Consider the following 23,257-nt stretch of genomic DNA (forward strand, 5'->3'; position numbering starts at 1 on the left):
TATGCACAACAACATAGTATGTCCTTATTATCTGAATAGGTTTCGTGAAATTATGTTGTGTGGTTTGAGAGGAGTTGCGATGACAAACTGTTGCAGTAGTACATTATAGTAAATAAGTTCAAAGGGGTGTAACTCATAGAAAAAAAATTGAATCACAATTTCCCGTCGATATGCACAACTACATAGTATGTCCTTATTATCTGAAAAGGTTTCGTGAAATTCTGTTGTGTGGTTTGAGAGAAGTTGGGAAGACAAGAAATAGGACTGACGGACGGACTGACGGACGGACGGACATGTCAAAAACATTATACCCTCCGCAACCCGTTGCGTGGGGTATAATAAAGACACACATAATAGTTATCAAAAGTACCAGGATTATAATTTAATACGCCAGATAAAATAGACAATACACAACTTAAAACCGTAGTAATATTAATATTTAGCAATTTTCAAATTCTTGTAAAACTTTCATAAATTTCACCTTTTCCCGGTTTCATATCACACAAATATTTATGAAACACAATCGCCAATAATACTGATTAAAAATAGACAAAACATAATTTGCATTAATCTTAAATAACATCACATTTGTGAATACCTGTACATATATTTGTGTTTTAAAAACATCATTTTAATTTAACATCTTTCACGAATCAATATCTCTGAAATGATTTCGATGGTCTTTTCCGCTTCTTTCTACGCATGCTACAAAAGAAAAAGATAACTTTGATAACGGAACATATCTCCCACGGTCATTCTTAATAAAGAACCGTTGTGAGCACGCTCACATACCCCACACCCCCATATTGTCACTGAACAAACAAAATCTCACCAGATTCAAAGATTCATAACTCTACAAAAGTCAACTGATAAAAAAACTATCTGGTTGATATGCACATTATAACATATCATGTACTCATTAACTACAAAGTTTCATGAAAGTCTGTTGTGTGGTTTCAGAGGAGTTACAAACTGTTGCAATAATATATTAAGACCAAAATTCTTAATTCAAAGGGGCATATATATCTCCTAGAAACAAGAATGTGTTCATTGTACACAGATGCCCCACTCCCACTATCATTTTCTATATGTAATTGACTGTGTAATTGGAGTAAAAACTATAATTTGACATTAACATTAGAAAAATCATATCATAGAGCACATATGTACTAAGTTTCAAGTTGATTGGACTTCAACTCCATTAAAAACTACCTTGACCAATAACTTTAACCAAACATTTGCACTATCATTTTCTATGTTCAGTAAACCGTGAAATTGGAGTCTCAAAACTCTAACTTGACATTAAATTAGAAAGATCATATCATAGGACACATGTGTACTAAGTTTCAAGTTGATTGGACTTCAACTTCATCTCAAACTACCTCGACAAAAAACCTCAACATGTAGCGGGACAGACAGACGGACGCACAGACAAACGGACGCAAAGACCAGAAAACATAATGCCCCTTTACTTTCGTAGGTTGGGCATGAAAATACTGAATTATAATTTCTTGTCGATATGCATGTACATTTACATAGTAAGTCCCTACTATCTACAAAGTTTCATGAAATTCTGTTGTATGTTTTCAGAGGAGTTGCAATGAGAAAGTGTTGCAGAAGTATATTGAGGCAAATAAGTTCAAAGGGGCGTAACTCTTAGAAAAAAATGAATCATAATTTCCTGTCGATATGCACATCTGCTTAGTATGTCCTTATAATAAAAAGGTTTCATGAAATTCTGTTGTGTGGTTTCAGAAAAATATAGTCTAGAAATTTAAGTTCGTTGTGCACTTTTACTTACAAAACTCTGGAAATTTGTTCTCCCGCGAATAATAATGAACCCAAGTAATACAAACGTCAATCAATCTATCATTTTAAACAATGCGTAAGTAACTTGTGTATAAAACTGTAGTGGATACTCACCTTCGTTCATTTTTCTTCAAACATGAACAATTCGATTTGTAGAGAGTGTGTACAACAACACAGAAGGTGGCAAAAAGAAGAAACATCAGAGGAACAAACCAAGCCATGTTCGGAGAATATCTGAAGAATGTTAAGTACTCGATACCATCACCTGGATTAGTGGACGCCACATACGGTGTTGGAAATACGACATAAACCATCGTGAGACCATCCCTCCCTCCTGGATCTACACCATATATGGTAAGATTCAATGTTGACCCCTCAGTATACTGAGTTAAACTTTGGCTGACATATATCGAACCATTTTGGACAACATCGAACAAACCGTAGTTGAAATCTTCGAGTGCAATATGGTAAAGGACATTTCCTGAAATAAAAGGAGTAATGTAAACTATTGATGTATATGCTATAGGAACAAATTATGTTTGCGTATACAGGAATTTACTGTGCAGAAGGTAAACTTCGGGCGTTTCAAATATTAATTAAACTCTTTCACACATATTTTTTTATGTTATATGTTGTGCAGGATCTGTCTATCTTTCCGGTTCACTTGCCACCATCCTCCGGTTTTAATTAAGTTCGTTTTTCTCAGTCTTTTAGTCTTCAATGTTGTGTTACGTATGAATTTGTTTTTGCCATGGCACTGTCAGTTTATTTCCGACTTGAGTGTTTTTCATCTCTTTTTTCAATTGTTACCTTGGTTTCGTCTCATTTATTTGGCCATTACTTATAATAAACACCATCAAAGATACAATAGGACATAGTGCTAGCAATTAGCCTCTAAATCAGTTGTGTTTATGTTTTTCAAGCCATATCTACTAACTGTGTAATACAAAAAAAAATCTACTGCATGATAAACCTACCATAATTTCCAATATCTTTATCAATTGCTTGTACTTGTCCGACAAATGATCCAACACTGGAAGTAACTGGTATGTAAAACGTATATTCACTATATATAAACACAGGTGAATTGTCATTATCGTCCAATATTGTTATATTAACATATGCCATATCCGTATATTCATCATCAGTTATAGAAACCTTACAGTCTATCTTAGATGCTGTGCCGACTATGTCTATATCATAGTCTGTTGAAAACGACAGAAGACCTGTCGATGAATCTATGTCCAAACGACCCGTGTCGGTACCACAGTCAAGAGAAAATTTTAACGTGTCACCGTCTACGTCTGTATACTGGTAATATGGATTCTGAATCATAGTTCCACCCTACAATGATATTATTAACAAATTATCTAGCAGGAGTTGGAAATCTAGAACGTGTAAGGTATTGTACAAAATATGTTTGGTATTTTTTTGTGGCAGAGTCTTCTCAATAAATTTACCATCGTATTTATCTATAAAAGAAAGTTCCGTGATCCATTGCTTTTAACATAATAGGTGGGGAAAATATCAATGAAGAGCATACATGCATTTACTTAATTTCTTGTGGACGACCATGTTGTTGTGCTAGAGGACAATCTTATTTTCAAAAGTATTTACCAGAGAAAATGTTGAATATCAGAACAGAAAAATAACATAGGTCATACGTAATAAAATTTAAACTAGAGTCTTCGTATTTGTTCATAACAAGGAGATCCATGGGATCACTGGTGCTCTTACAACAAAACTATATAAAACTTTGCATGTTTAATGAGTAGAAAAAACACAAATTAACATAAAACTATGCAACATAATAATAAAAAAACATACACCAGATCACAAATAAATCATTTAAAGCATCAATTTTGAAAGTAAAGTAATATTGAACTTACATTATTTTCTGAAGTTGTAAGTGAGTAATACTTCTTTGTAAACACTGGAGCCTCGTTTACATTTTGTATATTCAATGTTATATTTGTAGTGTCATCCAACAGAGAATCCGAGCCAGTTACCACCAACAAAAATGACTTGAATGGGATCGTCTCGTAATTAATATCAACTAAAGATGTTATTAATCCAGCTGAAAAAAAACAATCTGAAGGTTATTCCATTACTCGAACGCTTCAAATGCGGATTATATGTCGCATTAAACTGGGGGTACATTGTATATACTTTTTCATTTCGCCGCTATTCAATTAAACAAAATTATTAAGTGTCTGGTTTCGATCATCACTGAAGATACAAAGCGTGTCGACTTGCACATCTGGTGCATCAACATACCATATTGATATGATAAAATAAAAGTGTTTGACAGAATGTGAAGCCTTTTTTAAGCTTTTGCTTTTGCTTTTGCTTTTGCACGACAAAAAGTAGTGAACACTACAGGTTTATCTTACAGTATCAATATACAGAATACCTGATTTATGGTTTATATGTTCCATTCATTATAACATGCTTTTCTATATCATATAATGGAATTTTATGTGATTGTCATAATAATGAGAGTTTTAACTACATACGAAGATGTCTGTACCAAGTCAGGAGTATAACAGTTGTTATCCGTTAGTTCATATGTTTGAGCTTTTGATTTTGCTACTTGATAAGAGACTTTCCCTTTTGATTTTTCCTCAGAGTTCGATAGTTTTGTTATATTACTTTTTATCTATAAGAATATCTAGTGCTGAACGCAAGGATGATCCGATCTGAAATATCTTATTAGGATATCTTACATGATTTGTCGACGCCGAAATAAACAGCGCCATCTGGGGGAGAGTAAACGACAGAAAACGTATGAACGTCTGATAAATCTTCATCTGTAATTGTTGGTTGAAATATGGACGATCCAGAATTGATATTTTCTAATACAGTTAATGTTTGTGCAGGAACTTGGAAATGTGGCGGAAAATTAATACCTACAAAGGAATAAGACAAGTAATGAATAAAAAAACAAAATGCAAATGAAAACGATATCCATCAAAACTCAAATGACAAAATACATCATCTTTGGACTCACCAATAAAAATAACACAATATGTTGAACTGTAAAGATAATTCAACCCTTAACCAAAAATGAAAGGAAACCTTAATTTGTGAAATCTTCCTGAAATAGAATTCTTTTGTAACAACATAATTTAAAATTATTCATTCTGGACAATGTGTTTTATAAATGATAATCTGCTATGATTTCAACTGACAAAATGACCAAAATTACATACCCAGGTCTCAAATTAACATGTAAGGTGTAAGAAATTTTTTATAAGTTTTGACAACTGATGAAGAAAAAGATATGTTACTTAAAACTGTACCTGCTAAATGCAATAATAATACAAATCAATTAAGGATAAAGCAAGGATACTATATAGTTACGTTTAATGAACTGGCAGTGACCGAACAATGTACAATTTCTACGAATGATTATTAAACAATAAATTTAATGCGAATACTACTAATACAAACTTGACCGTGATCATGTAACTTACCGGTAATACGAACTGATAATGATCGCGCAGCCACCACATTTCGCCCATCTGATACACTTATGTATAAATCATATCCGGCTACTAGCTCCGTCTTTATAGAGCGGGTTAAAGATATGGCTCCAGCTAAAACATTTGTTACTAAGTCTAATGAATTTGATAAAGTAAACACTCATATTAATGTGTATACTCATTACAGTTCTCGGTATTTAGACCGAGTCGATGAGCATACCAATAATAAGTAAATATTGACTATTATAAAAAAAAGAGAAGATGTGGTATGATTGCCAATGAGACAACTATCCACAATTACCAAAATTACACAGACATTAACTATAGGTCACCGTACGGCCTTCAACAATGAGTATTAGTTTGTTTCACTCCGTATTGAGTAGCAATTGAACATCACAATACATATACACTGACAGTATGGTAAAGTTTTTGTTTCCTCTAAAGACGTCATCTATTTGGCTCAATCAAGGAGAGAAAGCATGCTGAATCTTAATACAGAGTATTAACACAAAAAATAGTTATACAGGGATCAATGTTAAATCTCTTGTTTGTCATGTTTTTAATTGTTTTTTGATCGTTTTTCGTGTTAAGCCGTGATGTGTTTTTAATTTTCTCCTGGTATCTTTTACTCCAAGCTAGGTTTTAACCACATATAATAAAGTGCTTAACTTTCTAAAAATTCTTACTTGGATGTAGAGTAGTCTCATTGGCACTCATGTCACATGTTTTTAATTGAACAAAGCAACTATAAATAGCATTGTAAAGTATGTATTACTCACTGTTTTGGTTGATTATAAATGGTGTATTCGCAGTGTTAGATGATAAAGAATATTGTACACTGTCACTCTCTGGATCCACACTGTCTACAGTATAAACGATCTGACCAGCAGCTGAGGTCTCGGACGAAACACTTGTTTTATCTATTTTGAAGAAAAAAACTTATATTTATCAAGGCTGCAAGTTATTTAATCCTTTTGTTAATTATAACAACGATTTCAACTCGTTTTACATGAGAAAAAAAAACCACCAAATCTAGTTATGTCTGTTCACTCAAAGATAAAATATAGACCTTATTCATCTCTTTATAATGTTCGAATCCTTATGATTGTTTTACATTTATGTTTAATTTGTTCGATCATTTCATGAATCTGTTGCCTTCCTCTATTTACTATGTATTTTTTCTACTTTTGGTCTTCACAGAGGTTAGTCTTCTAATGTGCTTAGCATTTTGTTTATTCATTCATATATATTTCACTAGATCTGTCATTGATTTGTTATAACAACAAAATGTAAAGGGACTGCAGGTATCAAAGTTTTTAAAATATATACATGATATTATCTGTATTCGTTAATAAGTTATGCCACTTTTCTTTATTCTAAATTTCAGCACTTCATTTTTCTCTTTTCGTTTTGTTTTGTGGTCCATTTTTTTTGTCTATTCTTAAAAAATTTTGCGCGTTGTTTTCTATTCTGTAATCCCCTTCGCATCCTCAATTCCGTAAATTAAAATCAGAATAAGGTTTATGAAACCGCTGCGTTCTATATCATTGTATCTAGTAAATATTGTTTGGTTCATGACATTTAATTGTCAATAATAGTTTAACCCGCCCAAAATACTTAAACCGATTAAGATGTGTTTTGTGCAGATTATATAGTTGAATGATATCTTTCCAACGAATACTCACAGTAACTATAATATTACCTTGAAGACTGGGGAAGTATGGAGGCATATTTCGAAGAATGTAAATGTAAAAGTCATCCGAATCACTTCTTCGCTGGTCAGCACATTCTATATTTAAGGTATATTGTCTCTTAGTGTCATACACGAACCCTTGATTACCTCGAACCCATATCTCGGTTTCTGTAATTACATTTTTTATTCTGTTAAGAAATCGGAGAAATCCAAGAAATTTTATTTCATATTACAACTGGAGTTCTAACTGTTATCTATATTCCTTTAACTAACAACTTCAAACTTTTTAAGCATTAGAGTTGACTTTGATTTGCCTAAATAGTAAAAAGTTCTTCGGGCAAAGTTGACCTTAGATGGGTTTCCTTAGTCCTTTTTGGTCACATTGCTCTCCAGCTGTGTCTATTCTTATACATTATTGTCTTTCAAATATTCGGATTAGAGCGTACTCGTGAAGGTAAATTCAGAAAAGGGCTACGGATGCATAACTTCATTAATTGTTTTTTTTTGTTTGTTTTTTTATAACTTGAAAGTATAAGCGAGTATTTATTCTAAATTATTAAGTATAGCTACATAAATTGCTTCATTAAAGCATATATGTCAAGACATTTATTTCAAACTATTTTAGATTAAATTTACCAAATTGTGCTGATGTCGTTTGGAGATAGAATATAGAAGTTGGTGGTGTAATAACACATGTAACTGTATCATTGGTCGGATCTGTCACCGATATGGTATACAACAAACTTTCTGAAGTTATACTTTCCGGTATGTCTGAACTCATTGGTAGGTTTACAATTGTTGGTGGCTATAGTAAACAACAGAAAAGCAACAATTTTTTTCATGTTATAATATAGAATTGGAAGTTGTACAGATTTGATAGACAAATTCAGCTTCAATGATGAATTTTATGATTTAGAAATGCAGGAAATGGTAAATATAAATTAAAAAAATATCTGCCATTGCTGCATTGCCTTTTAACTTACACTTACGCAAATCCTCTGATGAAATTGTCAAAATTGACTCAATTTGAAAAACGTCCAATACAATTTAGATTCTTAAACAATTTATGTAATACAAAAATTAGTCAAATATCGTATTGATGATATGTTCTTTCACAATGACCTAGTTTAGTGAAACATGACCACACAAACTTCACAACTTCAGTGTGTTATCTATGGTCTATCATCCAAGATGTTATTAACATATATTAATTGACATGTCGCATTACAGAAATCAATGCATTAACGGGCGGCACTGAAGACAGAATCTGACATCACACATTGGGTAATGAGGTTCCTGGTGACATTAGACTATATGGAGAAACGCGGACTACTTGATGCCTTATTTTGCATCATAAGAGAAATCATGTACTTATCTTAAATTGTATATAACTTTCTAATTATCCAAATGAAACTTCAATAGGAGATCAATAGTAATCTTAAGTCTTTAAGCTTTTATTTGATACAAAGTTCTAAATTTTTATAAAGTAACAGTTAACGCAAGAAATTATTAAACGTGTTGTTTTCAATTTTTGAAAACACTGGGTCGATATCTCTGCTGGTGGACTATCTGTGCCCGAGGGTATAATTAGCGCAGTAGTCAGTGCTTCAATTCAGTACTGACATGATTTAACAATTTTACTAAAATTGTCTGTTTATAAATTTTGAAATTATTATGAACCTAAGGTTGGCTTAAGATAAATTTGGCTATTCATTTTGTTTTTTCTTTACCTATAGCTCATCAACGATTACTTATACATCTTCGGATTTCAAAAGTTTGGCTTTGAGCGTTCCTGATGAAGGTAAATCCAGAAAAGCGCTTCGGACGCAAGAAATTATTAAACGTGTTGTTCTCAATTTTTTAATAGTTATCAAAAGAACCAGGATTATATCTTAATACTGTATAACGAGCATATTGGTCTCTTGTGGAGGGTTGTCTCATTGGCAATCATACCACATCTTCTTATTTTATATATACATTGTTCAATATAATGGAAAACTTTTGTCTTAATATTTGATTTAAAGGCAACTTACTTCACATTCGCATCTGAGAATGCGAATGAAAAAAGGGTTTGTGTCTTTTAAGATGTTATATGATTGCCAATGAGACAACTCTCATGTCACCCGTCAAGACATTGTATTAAAAGTTACGTGTAACTTCACCTTTAACTCAATATGTTATCATATCTCAATTATGTAATATTTTATTAGTTTCAAACTTAGTATTACCTCGTTTCGAATTATTGCTACTGTCAAAACATCTGAGACAGATCTCCTATGATCAGCACAATCAATATTTAAGGTATATGAAGGAGTGACATCAAAGTCCAAAACTGTCCCTCCAACCAGGAAAACTCCATAATCCACTATTCGAAAGTAAACAAATTACTAAAATTATTAACGAAGAACTTTATAATTCCATTTGTGAATTTAAAATATTTAGTACTAGATGGAAGTCAAATTGAATTACAATTTCATTGATTTCAATGGACAAAAGGCTAGTAATGAACAGCTGATGTATATGTTCCAGACCGTATCCGTATTTGGACCGTACGCGTACGGTCTGGACCGTATGCGTACGTTTTCAAAATACTCATACGGTCGGACCGTACGCGTACGGTCTGACTCTAACTAATATTAAGAAGTTGGACAAGTTTATTAGATACAAATAAATATAACAGATCAACATAAATTAATATGGAATAGTTCAATTGTAATTGAAATAAAAACTTTATATGTGAACTATTTAAAACATTCACGCTAATTTTATATCTGTTAATCTCTTGTATTTAGCATGTCGATCTGTAATACATTAATCGAATCATGATCACTGAAATTGAAGATATCGGAAGTAAACATAATGTGGCAGGACAATTGTTTTAGAATATTTAGCAATTTTACAAAAAAAAAATGCAAATGCAAAGGAACATGCATGAACTGCAAACATGTTTACAAAAGTAAACAAATGTTACGTAACTTGTGTCACCTTGGTCGGGAGTACCAAAAGTAGGATTCAGATATACAATTAAACAAATGTTTAATTTCAATTGTTCGTTTGTTCATTTTATCCATTTAATTGTAATAATAACAACTTGTTAAACTAAAAATTAAGATTGTTATAAATGTTTGTTTAAAATAAACCCATATGGTCCAATAACATGCATGGTCAGCTCGTAATGGACCATACGCGTATACTCATACGGTCCGACCGTAAGCGTATGGTCGCACCGTACGAGTATATAATACGGTCCAGACCGTACGCGTACGGTCAAAATACTCATCTGGTCTGGAACATATATTTGAAATTATACCGACAAAGCATCAAAAATGTGATGCCATTCCCGAGAATCATATGGTCTTTCACGTATCAAATTAAGGTTTTAGGAAACTAAAGCTTACAGTTATACCACATTCAGCAGTAAAACCAACAGTACAATACTGATGTTTAATAGTTCGATAGTCTAGAAAAGAAGATGTGGTATGAATGCCAATGAAATATACTAGTATTGATTAAGTGGAAATAAATCTTGGCAATTAACCAAATCCGAGGGAAACACAATTTATCTAACAATGCAAGTCTGAAGTCAGTAATCAGCACTTCGGTGTTAACGTGAATGTCAATTATAAGATCATTTTTTATATTGTTTTTATAAATTTCCTGTTTTCCAATTTATATAATTTTCGAAAAACTCAGGATCTTCTTATCTCAGGCATAGATTACCTTTGATGTATTTGGCATAATTTTTTCGAATTTTAGGTCCTCAATGCTCTTCAACTGTGTACTCGTTTGGCTTTATAACTATTTTGATCTGAGCGTCATTGATGAATCTTATGTAGACGAAACACGCGTCTGACGTATTAAATTATAATTCTGGTACCTTTGATAATTATAAACAAAGCAAACAAATATGATACGATTTCGGAGAATCCCATTGTGTTTCACGTAGCTTATTACAAATTCAGGAAATTAAGGCTTACACATATAACACAGACAATAATAAAGGCAACAGTAATATACTGCTGTTCAATAGTTCAAAAGTCATATATCGATCAAGTGAAAACAAATCGGGGCTTTAAATCAAATCCGAGAGAAACCCTGTTTATCTAGAAATGCACTTCTTGACAATTTTGCTTATAATATTTTGAATGCCATGCTATTTTTACAGTTTGTTTTTATGCTTGGAAGAGAGTTGTTTACATATTCGATTATAACAATGTTCTATTAATTTTACTTTATCATTTGGTTCTTGTGGAGAGATATCTCATTCAAACGTACTACATCTTCTTTTTTTATATTAAGCCATAAAAACTCTCAACCTGTAACATTGTATAAAATATTTGAGAGAACAAACCTGATGCAGGTGGTATTTTACTGAGTTCAAATAAAGCATTGTTTGGGTTGAATGCGCATGTCACAGTATCAGCTGTATTAACATCTGTAACGTTCAGAGTATGCACTAATGTTCTAGTGTTGAGGTCTTCTGATATACTTTCGGTTGTTGGTAAACTGTTTATGACTGGTGGCTACAAGCATATGGTATTTCATACAGCTTTTACATAACATGCTTTAATGTTTTGTTTGCCATATAATGTTATTACAAGTTTAAGATGTATTTAGTAAAATCACCAAAGTTCGTTCTATTGTCGCAAAAAAGTAGTTTGAAAGGTAATGCTTTTGTGATAGTTTATATCGTTACTTTATGTCCCCAATTATATTTTAAAGAACACTGCACATATTTGGATAAAATAGATACACAATGCTTTTAACTTTTTTTCAGACGTCAGTAATGAATACCAAAACTTTTGCTTCGACTAGGAATTCCATAATTAGTAGTAGAATCATATCATAGGTATTAGAATACTTGATTCTTGATACTTAAGGGGGCTCGCGGGTATAAATCAATTTCTTTTTCTAATATAGGATTTCACTATATTTTTTTATAAATGAAGTTTATCTTATACTTAATAGAAAAATGAAATAAAAAAATGGGATCACCGTTCATTTAAGCTCACAATCTGCCTCTGAAAGAAGCATTTAGTTTTGTTTATGTCCTTTTTTTCTGTTGAACTAATAGGAGAAAAAGAGGTAATATCGCAATAAAAAAAGAAATTTATTACAGAAATCGCTTAAATTTTACAATTATTTAGTATTTATGTACAGCTCATTTGAAAACATTATAAAAAAATATAGGTCACCGATGAGTTAAAAAGATATTTCAATTTTAATAGCTAAGGGAGATAATTTGGAGCTTTTTCAATGATATAACCATTTTAAACGTCATCTGGGGCCAAACCGAATCAATTTTTTGGGGTGATTTTTTTACCATATCAAAAAGTAATAACTAATAGTGTAATAATTAAAATTTGAATTGAAAATACAAATGTTTGATTTTTACTGAATTTTTTGTACCCGCGAGCCTCCTTAATACAATATATCAAATGCGATAATTTCAGTCGTTTCTAATAAAGAGGCGTTTTAAACACGTAACAAGAAAATGAGATTGAGATTAAAGTAAAATATGTATTAAAAAAGGAACAGGTAAGCTATGTCGTGCGTCCGGTTCGCTTTTGTGTCTTTACCATTATTTGAACGCTTTGGATGTATTAATTCGCTGAAACGTAGAAATATATCCAATCATAAAGAACTAACAAAAAAAAGCAAAATTCCTCTTAGGTTAAATTTGAAGGTTGGATTTGGAACCATAGATGTTTGTTTCTTGATAATTTCGAAGAATTGTATTTCTTATGTGCATCTCTTGTCAATCAGTTTGACATATTTACCGTGTTTCTAATCAGATTGACTGTCAAACTCTCCGTATCACTTCGCCTAACATCATTACACCGCACTGATAAAATGTATGTCGCAGTTGTATCATAATCTAGAGTTGTCCCGCCTTTCAGATAGATTCCGTATCCTTGATTTATAAATGAAAGCAAACATAGTAAAGATATGTGAGGTATTTGGACAAATTTTTTTTTGGACAAAGCATAAATTATAACTATATATTAGAAGCTTAACATGCGGTTTGTTTTTTTAAACTTTCTGTTTTTAAAAAATTGGCTATGCGGTATGAGTTTTGCTCATTAATGAAGGCCGTACGGTGACCTATAGTTCTTACTGTCTGTGTCATTCTGATCGCTTTTTGACTATTGTCTCTTGGTAATCATACCGCATTTTCATTTTTGAATATACAAACATTATTATTCATCTGGATGAATATAAGTGTCAGAAATCATATCTGATATTCTTTCTCAGTCATAATAACCTTCCATCATTACCGAACTGAACAAAGAAATTACACGACGGGTGCCGTATACGGTGCAGAAAATGCTTACCCTTCCGGAGCAGCTGATTTTACTCCCGGTTTTTAGTGAAGTTCGTGTTTTTTCTAATTTATTATTTGTAACTTTTGATGTAATTGTCTTTCGGTTTTATGAGTCTTTGTTTACTTCTCGGTGATTGTTATTGTCTAAATAAAATTTTGAAAAATAATTTGAAAAAAAAGCTAACCATCTGTTTTAGAAATGATAACAATTAATCATATACACATTTGACACTTCCATCCCTGCCAATCAACAGCGATAACAACAACACACGTGGTAATTGAAATCGATGATGCTGTACAATCCGATAAGATTAATGATTTTTTTGAAATATTAAGAAAATAAGGTTTCAACTTCCTCAGGCAAAGTTGACTTTAGATAATTTGGGCTACTTATCTTAGGTATTTTTTTGTCATATAGCTCTTCAACGGGTTCGGTACTTATACATATTCGGATTTAAAATGTTTGGCTTTGCGCGCTCCTGATTAGGGTTAATCCAGAAAATTGCTTCGGAAGCATGAAATTATTAAACGTGTTGTTTTACATTGTTTTAATACATACCATTATTTGAAGGAGGAATAAGCGATACATCATATATAGTACTGATTGGATTCAGTGTACATGTAACTGTGTCACTCTCCGCATCAGTAACATTAAGTTTGTGGAGTAAAGTATTGGTGTTCCAATCCTCCAGAAAACTTACACTATCAGGTAAACTCTGAATCACAGGAGCCTACATTAAAAAAGAAAGCATGAACTTATTTAGTGGGCTCTATATATCAAGTCATATTGTTCCTAGTTTTGTTTTACGTTGTTTTAACAATTTACAACATAGGTTCTATAAAAAGTAAAATCACAAACATACTGAACTTAGAAGAAAATCAATTCGGAAAGATCATAATCACATGGCAAAATCAATTAACAAAACACATCAAAAACGAGTGGACAAGATGAAACTCTAAAGCCAGTTTATATTTACTATTTTGATTCTAACTGATGTGTGTACGTCATTACTGTAAGTAATGTATTCTGTGTGTATGAGAACATTGAATCTAGAATTAGTCATGCGTTTGATATAAGTAGCTTCGTAAAAATACAATATCACAAATACGAGAAAAATTGACTAAATGGTCAATTAACAGCTATGTTTATTACTTACTTGGGCAAGTTGTTTGGGATATGGCTACTTTTACTCTGTTTACATTTTGCATCATGATAATTACCTATCTATCTAAGACAAAAATCTAATGGTTTCACTGTAGATGATGAAAACAAATCCTTTTATTTCCTATTAAATGATGTGAAAAGTGTGAAAGCTAACTAAAAATTACAAAATGCAATTTAAAAACAGTACGAGTAAATAACACAGTGTAGTTGTGAGTTCAGTAGAGTTCTGCAATGAATTCAGTGTAAGATTGAATTATACGATGGCTTATCTTTATTTTGTTTAAAACATATGCTTATATAATATATATAATATATATATATATATATAGTCAGACCAGGTGTGGTGTTGGAACTTATATCTATGTATGCCTGTTCTCAGAAGTTAGATAAAATATATTCCATTCCATGAAATATAGCTTTAATTATTGGGTAATTATTTGCCTGATTTTGTATTAAGTTGATGGTCAGATCAGCGTCAACTTTGTCATCTAAGTCATCGCATTCTACTGTAACTGTATATGATGAAGTTATATCATAGTTAAGATAGGCTCCTGCATCCTTGTATACTCCATAATCTTTAAAAAAAATCACTCAAAATTAATAAAGAGATTTAAAATCTGAGGCCCAATTCATTTTTTGTTCAATTAGGTTCAATTATATAATTTTTACATATTTCCCTTGATTTTAACTTTATTAAATAGCTTTTTCCCATTTTTTGTAAAACAAAATGAAGATCTTTACAAAAAGTAATCATAGATATCAGTTTTAGAATTGTGTACGCCTGACATGGCAAAAATTTCGATAAGGTTTACCAGTCACAGCTTAAGAAACATATTCTATATCTAGAAATCCTTAATATTTCGAAAAATTCACAGCTTTGTAATCAATAATAGTTCTTGTCGACACAAAAGTGCTAACTACTGGTCTGGTGATATCCTCAAAGAGAGATAGCCTAGGAAATAATAAATGTAAAATGATAACAGAAATATTTGAAACTGAACTTATCTGTACAGAACATATAAAATAGTCGAATAATGATTTTTCCTAGGGCTTTGATAACATATTAAAACTCATGTGTATTATTTAATTGTTTTAATGCCATACAACTGTTTAAGGTATGAAAAATGTCGTCGAGGACTTTCCTATGAAGAGGCATGAAAACAAGTGGTAGAATATAAATTATATGTATTTTATGTTTTGAAAAATGCACAGCAACGACCGCTATTAAAAATAACCCCGTAGAGCGATATTATGTCAAAGTTAAAAACTGCCGTATCGTAAAATAAAGTTTTTTTGTAAGTTTACGGCTGTAATATTGTACTTAAGGTGGCTCGGGCCTATTCGAAGCCTCTAGCAGAAGGGCCGTATTTTTTGTTATTTTATTCCTTAAAGAAAATGAATCACAATGGTCGAAAAAACGGACCATTTAGCTAAAAATTTTACTTTTAAACTGGAATGTAAAAGGGATCATTTTTCGATGAAATGATAGGGAAAATAGAGGTGTTGACATATTTTTATCGGAATATAAAAAAACGCTCTATGACAATTGGTCCAAACTGTAATATGAAAAGCTAGAATATAGCTTTCAAGAATGAGCCAATAAAAACATAGGTCACCGATAAGGGAAAAAAATATTTTGCCTTAAAACCCAAATTTTGGCGGGAAAATGGTGAAAATGAGTGAAATGTCATTTTGACACTTTAACAAATACGGATTATAACGAAAATAATCTATTAGTCACATAACTACAATGATTTAACATTTCTAATCAATCAAAATATTTCAAAAATTATATCGAATTTACGACAAATAATTTTGTAATTCATGAGTATAACTATGCGCAGTCGAATAGTCCCGAGCCACCTTAATATATATATGGACATTTAAACCTTTTCTTGCATTACTGAAACTAAAGTGGTTCAAACAACCAATACAGCTACCCTAGTCTTATAAATATGCAAAAGTGGACACCATAACGCTTTAATTTTTATATTGTCAATACACTTGATACAAAATATAAATTAGGATTGTGGTTGATGTGTTTCCTCGGTTGTAGGTTGTAACCCGGATTTGTTTTCTCACCAAACGATTTATGACTTTCGAACATCGGTATCATACCGTTGCTTTTGTGTATCTTGTTTAAAAAACAAGTCTCAATATAATGTTATATATACAGTTAATCTTAAAAAATAGTTATCATTAATAAAGTTAAAATACGTCTGATCTGCCTTTTTCGGACATTAAAGTTCAATACGATCGTTTGATGATCAATTTCGTCTACGTCGCAAAATCGTAGTAGGCGCTAGAGATAAAAAGTAATTTCGTAGTAATATATGTTCACCTGTTGAACCTGGAATTTGCAAGACCGAGAATGGCACCGTTCCTCCTCCTGTCTTTTTGCATTGTACTGGAACTGTTACTGTATCTGTGGCATTGATGGTAAATACCAATGTATTGTCTGCAGTGTCTTCTGATATTGATACAGAATATGGGAGGTTATTGATAACAGGAAGCTGTAAAGATATATAGTTTTAGTTTCCAGTTGAATAATTAATGTAAGGATTTATTTTTCGAAAAGATTCAATGGAATTTAAATCGACATCAGTCTTCTCTAAATCTAGTTTGCTTACTTGAATTTATTTCAACAGGTTCTTGTATAAAGATATATGTATATGTAATGTCTTTTAAAATTCAGAAATACTTATTTCACAAGGTTGAGGTTTATCAAACTCCAAATAAACAACCCCGTGAATTTAGATTTCAAATGGCAAAATTTCAATATTAAGAAAATGTCAAGCATTACTATTCCCAACTTGCATAAAAAGTTATAATTGTTTCACTGGTATGGTTAAAATATGAAATGTAACGGGTTTAAAACTTATGATCGCCGAATATATAAGAGTCCATTTAAAATTCTCACTCAATGACTGAACCATTATTTTGCTGTTAAAAACAACATTGTAAATCGAACTACGCTTTATATCAATCTGTATTATACAGACGTATAACTTTACTTTCCACATAATTATATTTTGGTTAAGGAGGTCCTTTACATACATACTCATAATCTGTCAAAACTTTCCTTGGGCCATTGGTAAGCGTATTCAATTTTGGTTCAGTTTTGAAAATACACCAAAATGTTATTAAAATCTTAATAGTACACATTAAATATATGAAACTACGCAATTAGAACAAGACACAATGACTTAGAAAATGGTTCTTTGAAATAAGTCATCGCTCCGAAAGCTGAAAGATGTATTCTAGACAGTGCACATATATATATATATATCAGGAGTAGAACCTACTCATCATTACATGGTCTTACTACATGGTAAACTTAATGTTTAAACTAGCTGCATTTGTTTGCACCTATCTTAATAACATTCACGGTACCAATTTTCCAGCACTAGATGCGCATTTCGACAATACATGTATCTTCAGTGATGCTCGTGGCCAAATTATTTGAAATCCAAAGCTTATATAAAAGATGAAGAACTATAATGTGAGGTACTAATGTGAGGAACCTGCTGTTCAATAATTATCGTTTGTTGCTTTGGTTCAAAAATGTGTCTAACAGGAGAATCAATTTTTAATGAAAATGCGTAAGGGTATGTTGATTTCAAAACTGAGTCACACTTTCTGTGTAATACAAATCAACCGTTGCCGCCTCATCGATTGATTTAAACACACTCTATTCCATTTTGTTATATGACATTTTCTCTTCGTATAAGTTGAATTTGCGCTGCTTATCAACAAAAGCGGATTCCCGATTTGTTCTCCAAATTATTTCAGATACTAGTATAATAACCATTACATTTGTGTTCTTAATTACAATACTAGAAACTTACTCTATTGAGTATATCAATCACTTCTGTTCTGGTTCGTGATAGGGTGCACGGATCTTCTACTTTAAGCTCAAGGTTATATGTATTCACAGGTGGTAAAGCTTTTACCCTTATTCCATCTAAATTAAGATATGTGTATATGAAATGATTTATTGATTAAGTCACTTTATATTAATAACCAAGCATATTCGGCAAATTATTGGAAATGAAAATAAATTCATTGTAGCAAAAAGCAAAAAAGATAAAAAAAAAAAAAAATACTGAATTCAGGGGATAATTAAAAAGGAAAGTCCCAAGTGAAAAGCCGAAATCAAAACTCAAATATGTTACATGAATGGATAACAAATATCATATTCCTGACTTGATAAAGACATTTTGTATGTAGAAAACGCTGCCTTATTTAACGAATAGTTATGCGTAGCTCAATTTCTCCCATGATGTATGTCAGTCGCATAAAATTCCTGTTTGTGTGACCGTAACTTCACAAAAGTTAATTATGTAAAGGCAATACTAGTAGTATATTGCTGTTTGAAAGTCACAATCGATTGAGAGAAAACAAACCGAGGTTAAACCTAAAACTGAGGGAAACACATCAAATATAAGAGGAAAACACCAAAATATGGTAAAAATCTTAAAAGTACATATTCTCCTTTTTTAAAACCGATACGATATTTTGTAAAAACAGGCAAAGTAGGATTGAACATAATTCTGCCAACTTACCAGAAACAAACTCAAAATAATTTGTGCCACTGTTGGTAGCTGATTCTATTGTCAACGTGAGGCTTCCAGCGTCCTCTGGGTCATTATCAGATGTTGTAATTGTAGCTAACACAACTCCAACCGTTACAGCGTCGTTATACAGTGTTACTGTTCCAACGCCAGACATATCTGGACGTTCACCTGATTAAAGTATTGTAAGGGACAGTCATTATAATGCTTATATCCACAAACATCAATAAAAAATTCAAAACATGCAAGGCCATTTTAAAACATTTGAGACCAATTACTAGGAAAAAAATATATAAGCCCGACCCAAAGGTTTTGATACCTAAAAATATATGTGGAAATAAAAACAAAACCACAAAAAAAAAACATAGCCAAAATTGTTAATAGTCAACTGTGCTTGTCACAACTTTTTTAGTTCAATTGAAATTTATAAACTTGACAAATCATACAAGTGTTATATTAAAATTTTAATGTAACACAAGTGACAAACATGAATTCGTACATATCTCTTTTTCACATATGATATTTCATTACATCTTATAACGTGGTTATATCAGATGCTCGAAACAATATGAAGGCTTTTTGATCTCGTTCGCTGCAAACAAAAAGCTTCATATTATGTCTCGCAGCTGAAATTTTACGATATCATCATGCAGACAATCTGATAATGGGGACATATATACCATGTTTGATAAGCGTTTGGTATGACTATAAATTTTCACTTTTGTTTTCGTACTATGAACAACAAAATTAAAACTGTACACCTTTTAACAAAATTATTTTCCTTTACCTGTGTACATTTTTTTCTATTTGTCAGCATTTAGTTTAACATTTTGTTAAAGGTTATGTTTTTATTTAAACGTTTAAACCCGCTGCATTTGCTTGTACCTGTCCCAATTCAGGAATCTGATTTTAAATAGTTGTCCTTTGTTGATGTGGTTCATAAGTATTTCTCGTTTTTTGTTTTTCATATGGATCAGACCGTTGATTTTTCCGTTTGAATTATTTGACACTAGTTATTTTGGAGGCCCTTTATAACTTGCTATTTGGTGTTAGCCAAACATCCGTGTTAAAAACCGTTCCTTGACCAATACTAGTTTACTTTTACAAAGTTTGACTTGTCTCATTGGCACTATATCACATCTTCTAATATCTATATGATAAGTCATAAGTTACCCTTGAAATTCTTATATCAGATAAATGTAACAGTGATAGGGTATATTAGTTTTTTGTGTTTTTTTCTCTTTTGATTTTGCCATTGGGGTTTCAGTGCTATAATGACTTGTAATGATGGTGTTAAAATAACAACAAATGCGCTATATATAGAGAATAAAACATGTCAAAATTCGTATCACATGCCGTCTCAGCCCGATATACCAATATCAGCATTGTATGCCAAAGGGATGATATTGATCGAGGGTTATTTTCGTTCTGTTGTCTAAAGAAATATTTTGAATGATTTCTTTGGTTGGTTGTTTGGCTTATAATTGTTTTGTATGGTTTTTCATTGAGTTCTTTTATCCTCCTTTGGTAATGTTGTACTATATAAAAAAAAAAAGGGTGAAAGATATCAGAGGGACAGTCAAAAATAATATAAAACACATACTGAATAAAACAAAAAAACATTTCGTTTCCAAAAATATATGAAGGCTCGACGTCTGTGACGTCTCATTCTAAACAATGACGTCATGTGAAAAATGACTACTTTATTTTAGGGCCCATTGAAGAAAAATATTTCACTATTTTATGGATTTTGTTTGAAAGATTAATAGAAAGGAGAAAAGCTTCAATAAATAAAACATGGACTTCAGGTTGATTTAAAACGAGTCACTACTTTCATAAATGCGTAATTCCAATAGGGGTGTGATAAAGGGTAGACATGAGATCAAGGGGTGTGATTAAGGGTCTGCATCAAAGTTGAGCGTTACGGATTAAATGGTAGGATAATTGACAAATTTTCAAAACTTCTGTATTTACTCCCGGGTTTTAGTCGAAATTTTGTTGTTCCTTATTTATTATTTATAGCTGTTGATGTAAATGTTTTTTGGGTTTTTGAGTCTTTGTTTACTCCTTGGTTTTGATTGTTATTGTCTAACTACTATATATATATGATTAAGCCATCGCTTAATGTATGCGCAATGCTATTGATATGAATATCAATTACTGTCACTTGTTGAGGTGTACTAATAATACCACCATTGAATTTCCCCTATCAGTTTTTGTCAAATTTGCACTTTTCAAAAAAAAAGTGCAGAATTTGTCCTTGTTTCAAATAAAGAAAAACTTGGCAGACGTGAAAGTTTATCCTGTCCATTTCTAAAGAAAAAAAAATCACATAACATTTCATTGCATATAAGAAAATACTCATCACTGGAAGTGAACCAATCATATGTTCCGCCTTATTTAACATGTATACAAGCTTTATTAACCATTTAACCTAAAATTCCAAAATATTTTATAGAAAACCAAACAAGGAAATGCTGTTGCCTTGAAATGTCCAAGTTAAAAGTTTGTGACACAGAAATCTTGTCAAATTCAATGAAATATTTTTATCTACCATTTTTTTTTTTAATTCATCCGGATGTGACGTACACTGATACGAAATAATTATGATTTTCTTATCCAAGGTATAGATTGCCTTTGTCGTATTTTCGTACAACCTTTTGAAATTTTTAATCCTCATTTCTCTTTAACTTTACACTTGCTGGGATTTCGAATTGTTTTGATCTCAGTGTCAATGATGAGTCTCGTGTAGACGAAATGCGTGTCTGGCGTATCAAATCATAAGCCTTTTACCTTTGATAACTATCATTGTTGGAAATTTTATGAGATTTTATAGATAAATATACGCATAAAAAAACATTGTTACAATATTTTTTGGAACGACATCAATGCTTTTCTGCTAGTTATCTTTATTTCAAAATTATTATAGTACGTACTTTCTGTATAATACGACCTGATAGCATAGTCTGAGTTTATTACTGTTGCAGCAGAAGTATCAAGTGTTGACGAAACAGCAATTGATGTTGTTCTACCAGTCAACCTCCTTATAGTTTCGACTCCTTCATCTTTATGAGTTACGAGAAATGTACCAGTTGCATGCCTAAAAACCATTTCAGCATCAATAATATTTTTAGACATAACCAGATATAAAAAAGAAAAGTGAAACAAAATCAAAACAATTAACCAAAAATAGATATGAAATAACTTAAAGGAGCATTCAATACTCGAGTGCTATTATTCTTTACCTGTGCACTTTATTGAGGAAATGTGTGTCATTATGTATGTTTCAATTCATGCAATTCATTTTGAAATGAAGAATGACGCGAGATTGCTATTAGCTAATCAAAATAACGTATGATAATGAAACATACATCTTATGTATTTACCTAGAAATACATTCTTGTTTTATTATGTTCTAAGTAACTTACATTCCTATGTAATCATCTTTCATGGCTCGAATTCTCTGTCCTTTTGGTATAGTTTGAATTTCTTCAGTCCCACTATCTAAGTAGTATATATGTTGTTGTTGTAGTGTTATTTCCAATTAATCTTTAATTTGCTATACTTTTTCAATTGAAAAAAACTTAACCGAGATCAATGAGTATAAAGCTAATCACAACAATACTGAACTTAGAGGAAAATCTAATCAGAAAGTCCATTATCACATGGCAAAATCAAATGACAAAACCCATCAAAAACTAATGGTAATATTTCGTGACTTGGTACAGCCATTTTCAAATGTAGACACTGGTGGATTAAACCTGGTTTTATAGTGCTTAACCTCTCACTTCGATGACAGACTCATCAAATTCTGTTATATTTACAACTAACCAGACATAATAAATAAAATAGTCAAAATATGCGTACAGCAATCATCATCGTGTAACAATTTTAAAAGGAACAATTTTACAGAACACAAAAACATCTATTTACAAACACATTCATATAATTTATTATTTTAACTTTCGAACGTAACTAAAGGAATATATTTTATTGCATTATAATATAAGTTTTCTACGTTTATACCCGTAGATATAGATATTTTAACTCCTTGAAGTATCCCAGTGCACCCTGAGGTAGATCCATAGAATATGAAAAGGATATTTTTTAGTGAACATTCCGTTGAACATGTCTTAGTTTTTTCGTGTTAGTAGAAAATATTTTTAATATTACAATGCTTCATATTTTATTTTTTACTTAGTACTG

At 31.5% G+C, this 23,257-nt stretch overlaps 2 protein-coding genes and 1 long non-coding RNA gene across 3 annotated transcripts; all 3 read right to left on the reverse strand.

The window, feature by feature from the left end:
* Positions 1-604: 604 nt before the first annotated feature.
* On the reverse strand, positions 605-4,247 carry LOC134727405 (protocadherin-like protein). Its single transcript, XM_063591787.1, has 5 exons — positions 4,223-4,247; positions 3,699-3,886; positions 2,787-3,153; positions 1,924-2,290; positions 605-705 (listed from the first exon to the last, which is right to left on the reverse strand). The coding sequence occupies exons 1-5, from the start codon at positions 4,245-4,247 to the stop codon at positions 654-656; spliced, it is 999 nt and encodes a 332-aa protein (XP_063447857.1). The 3' UTR covers positions 605-653.
* A 2,775-nt stretch (positions 4,248-7,022) lies between these two features.
* Positions 7,023-9,338, reverse strand: LOC134681692 (uncharacterized). The gene is made up of 3 exons (XR_010100662.1): positions 9,216-9,338; positions 7,624-7,792; positions 7,023-7,155 (listed from the first exon to the last, which is right to left on the reverse strand). It is a non-coding gene; the product is annotated as an uncharacterized LOC134681692 (long non-coding RNA).
* A 4,522-nt stretch (positions 9,339-13,860) lies between these two features.
* On the reverse strand, positions 13,861-22,502 carry LOC134727406 (uncharacterized). Its single transcript, XM_063591788.1, has 7 exons — positions 22,480-22,502; positions 21,988-22,151; positions 19,043-19,222; positions 18,326-18,441; positions 16,819-16,990; positions 14,919-15,052; positions 13,861-14,043 (listed from the first exon to the last, which is right to left on the reverse strand). Exons 1-7 carry the CDS (start codon positions 22,500-22,502, stop codon positions 13,861-13,863), a joined length of 972 nt encoding a protein of 323 aa, XP_063447858.1.
* Positions 22,503-23,257: the final 755 nt, after the last annotated feature.

Source organism: Mytilus trossulus, chromosome 8, assembly GCF_036588685.1.
Source record: "Mytilus trossulus isolate FHL-02 chromosome 8, PNRI_Mtr1.1.1.hap1, whole genome shotgun sequence".
Taxonomy (NCBI): domain Eukaryota; kingdom Metazoa; phylum Mollusca; class Bivalvia; order Mytilida; family Mytilidae; genus Mytilus; species Mytilus trossulus.

Coding starts and splice junctions, on each gene's coding strand:
- LOC134727405 (XM_063591787.1), bottom strand. CDS start 4,247: ATGGAACATATAAACCATAAATCAG. Junction 3,887..4,222: donor ACATATAAACCATAAATCAG/GTATTCTGTATA, acceptor GTTTTTTTTCAG/CTGGATTAATAACATCTTTA. Junction 3,154..3,698: donor TTACAACTTCAGAAAATAAT/GTAAGTTCAATA, acceptor ATATCATTGTAG/GGTGGAACTATGATTCAGAA.
- LOC134727406 (XM_063591788.1), bottom strand. CDS start 22,502: ATGAAAGATGATTACATAGGAAT. Junction 22,152..22,479: donor AAAGATGATTACATAGGAAT/GTAAGTTACTTA, acceptor AATGGTTTTTAG/GCATGCAACTGGTACATTTC. Junction 19,223..21,987: donor CAGGTCGTATTATACAGAAA/GTACGTACTATA, acceptor TACTTTAATCAG/GTGAACGTCCAGATATGTCT.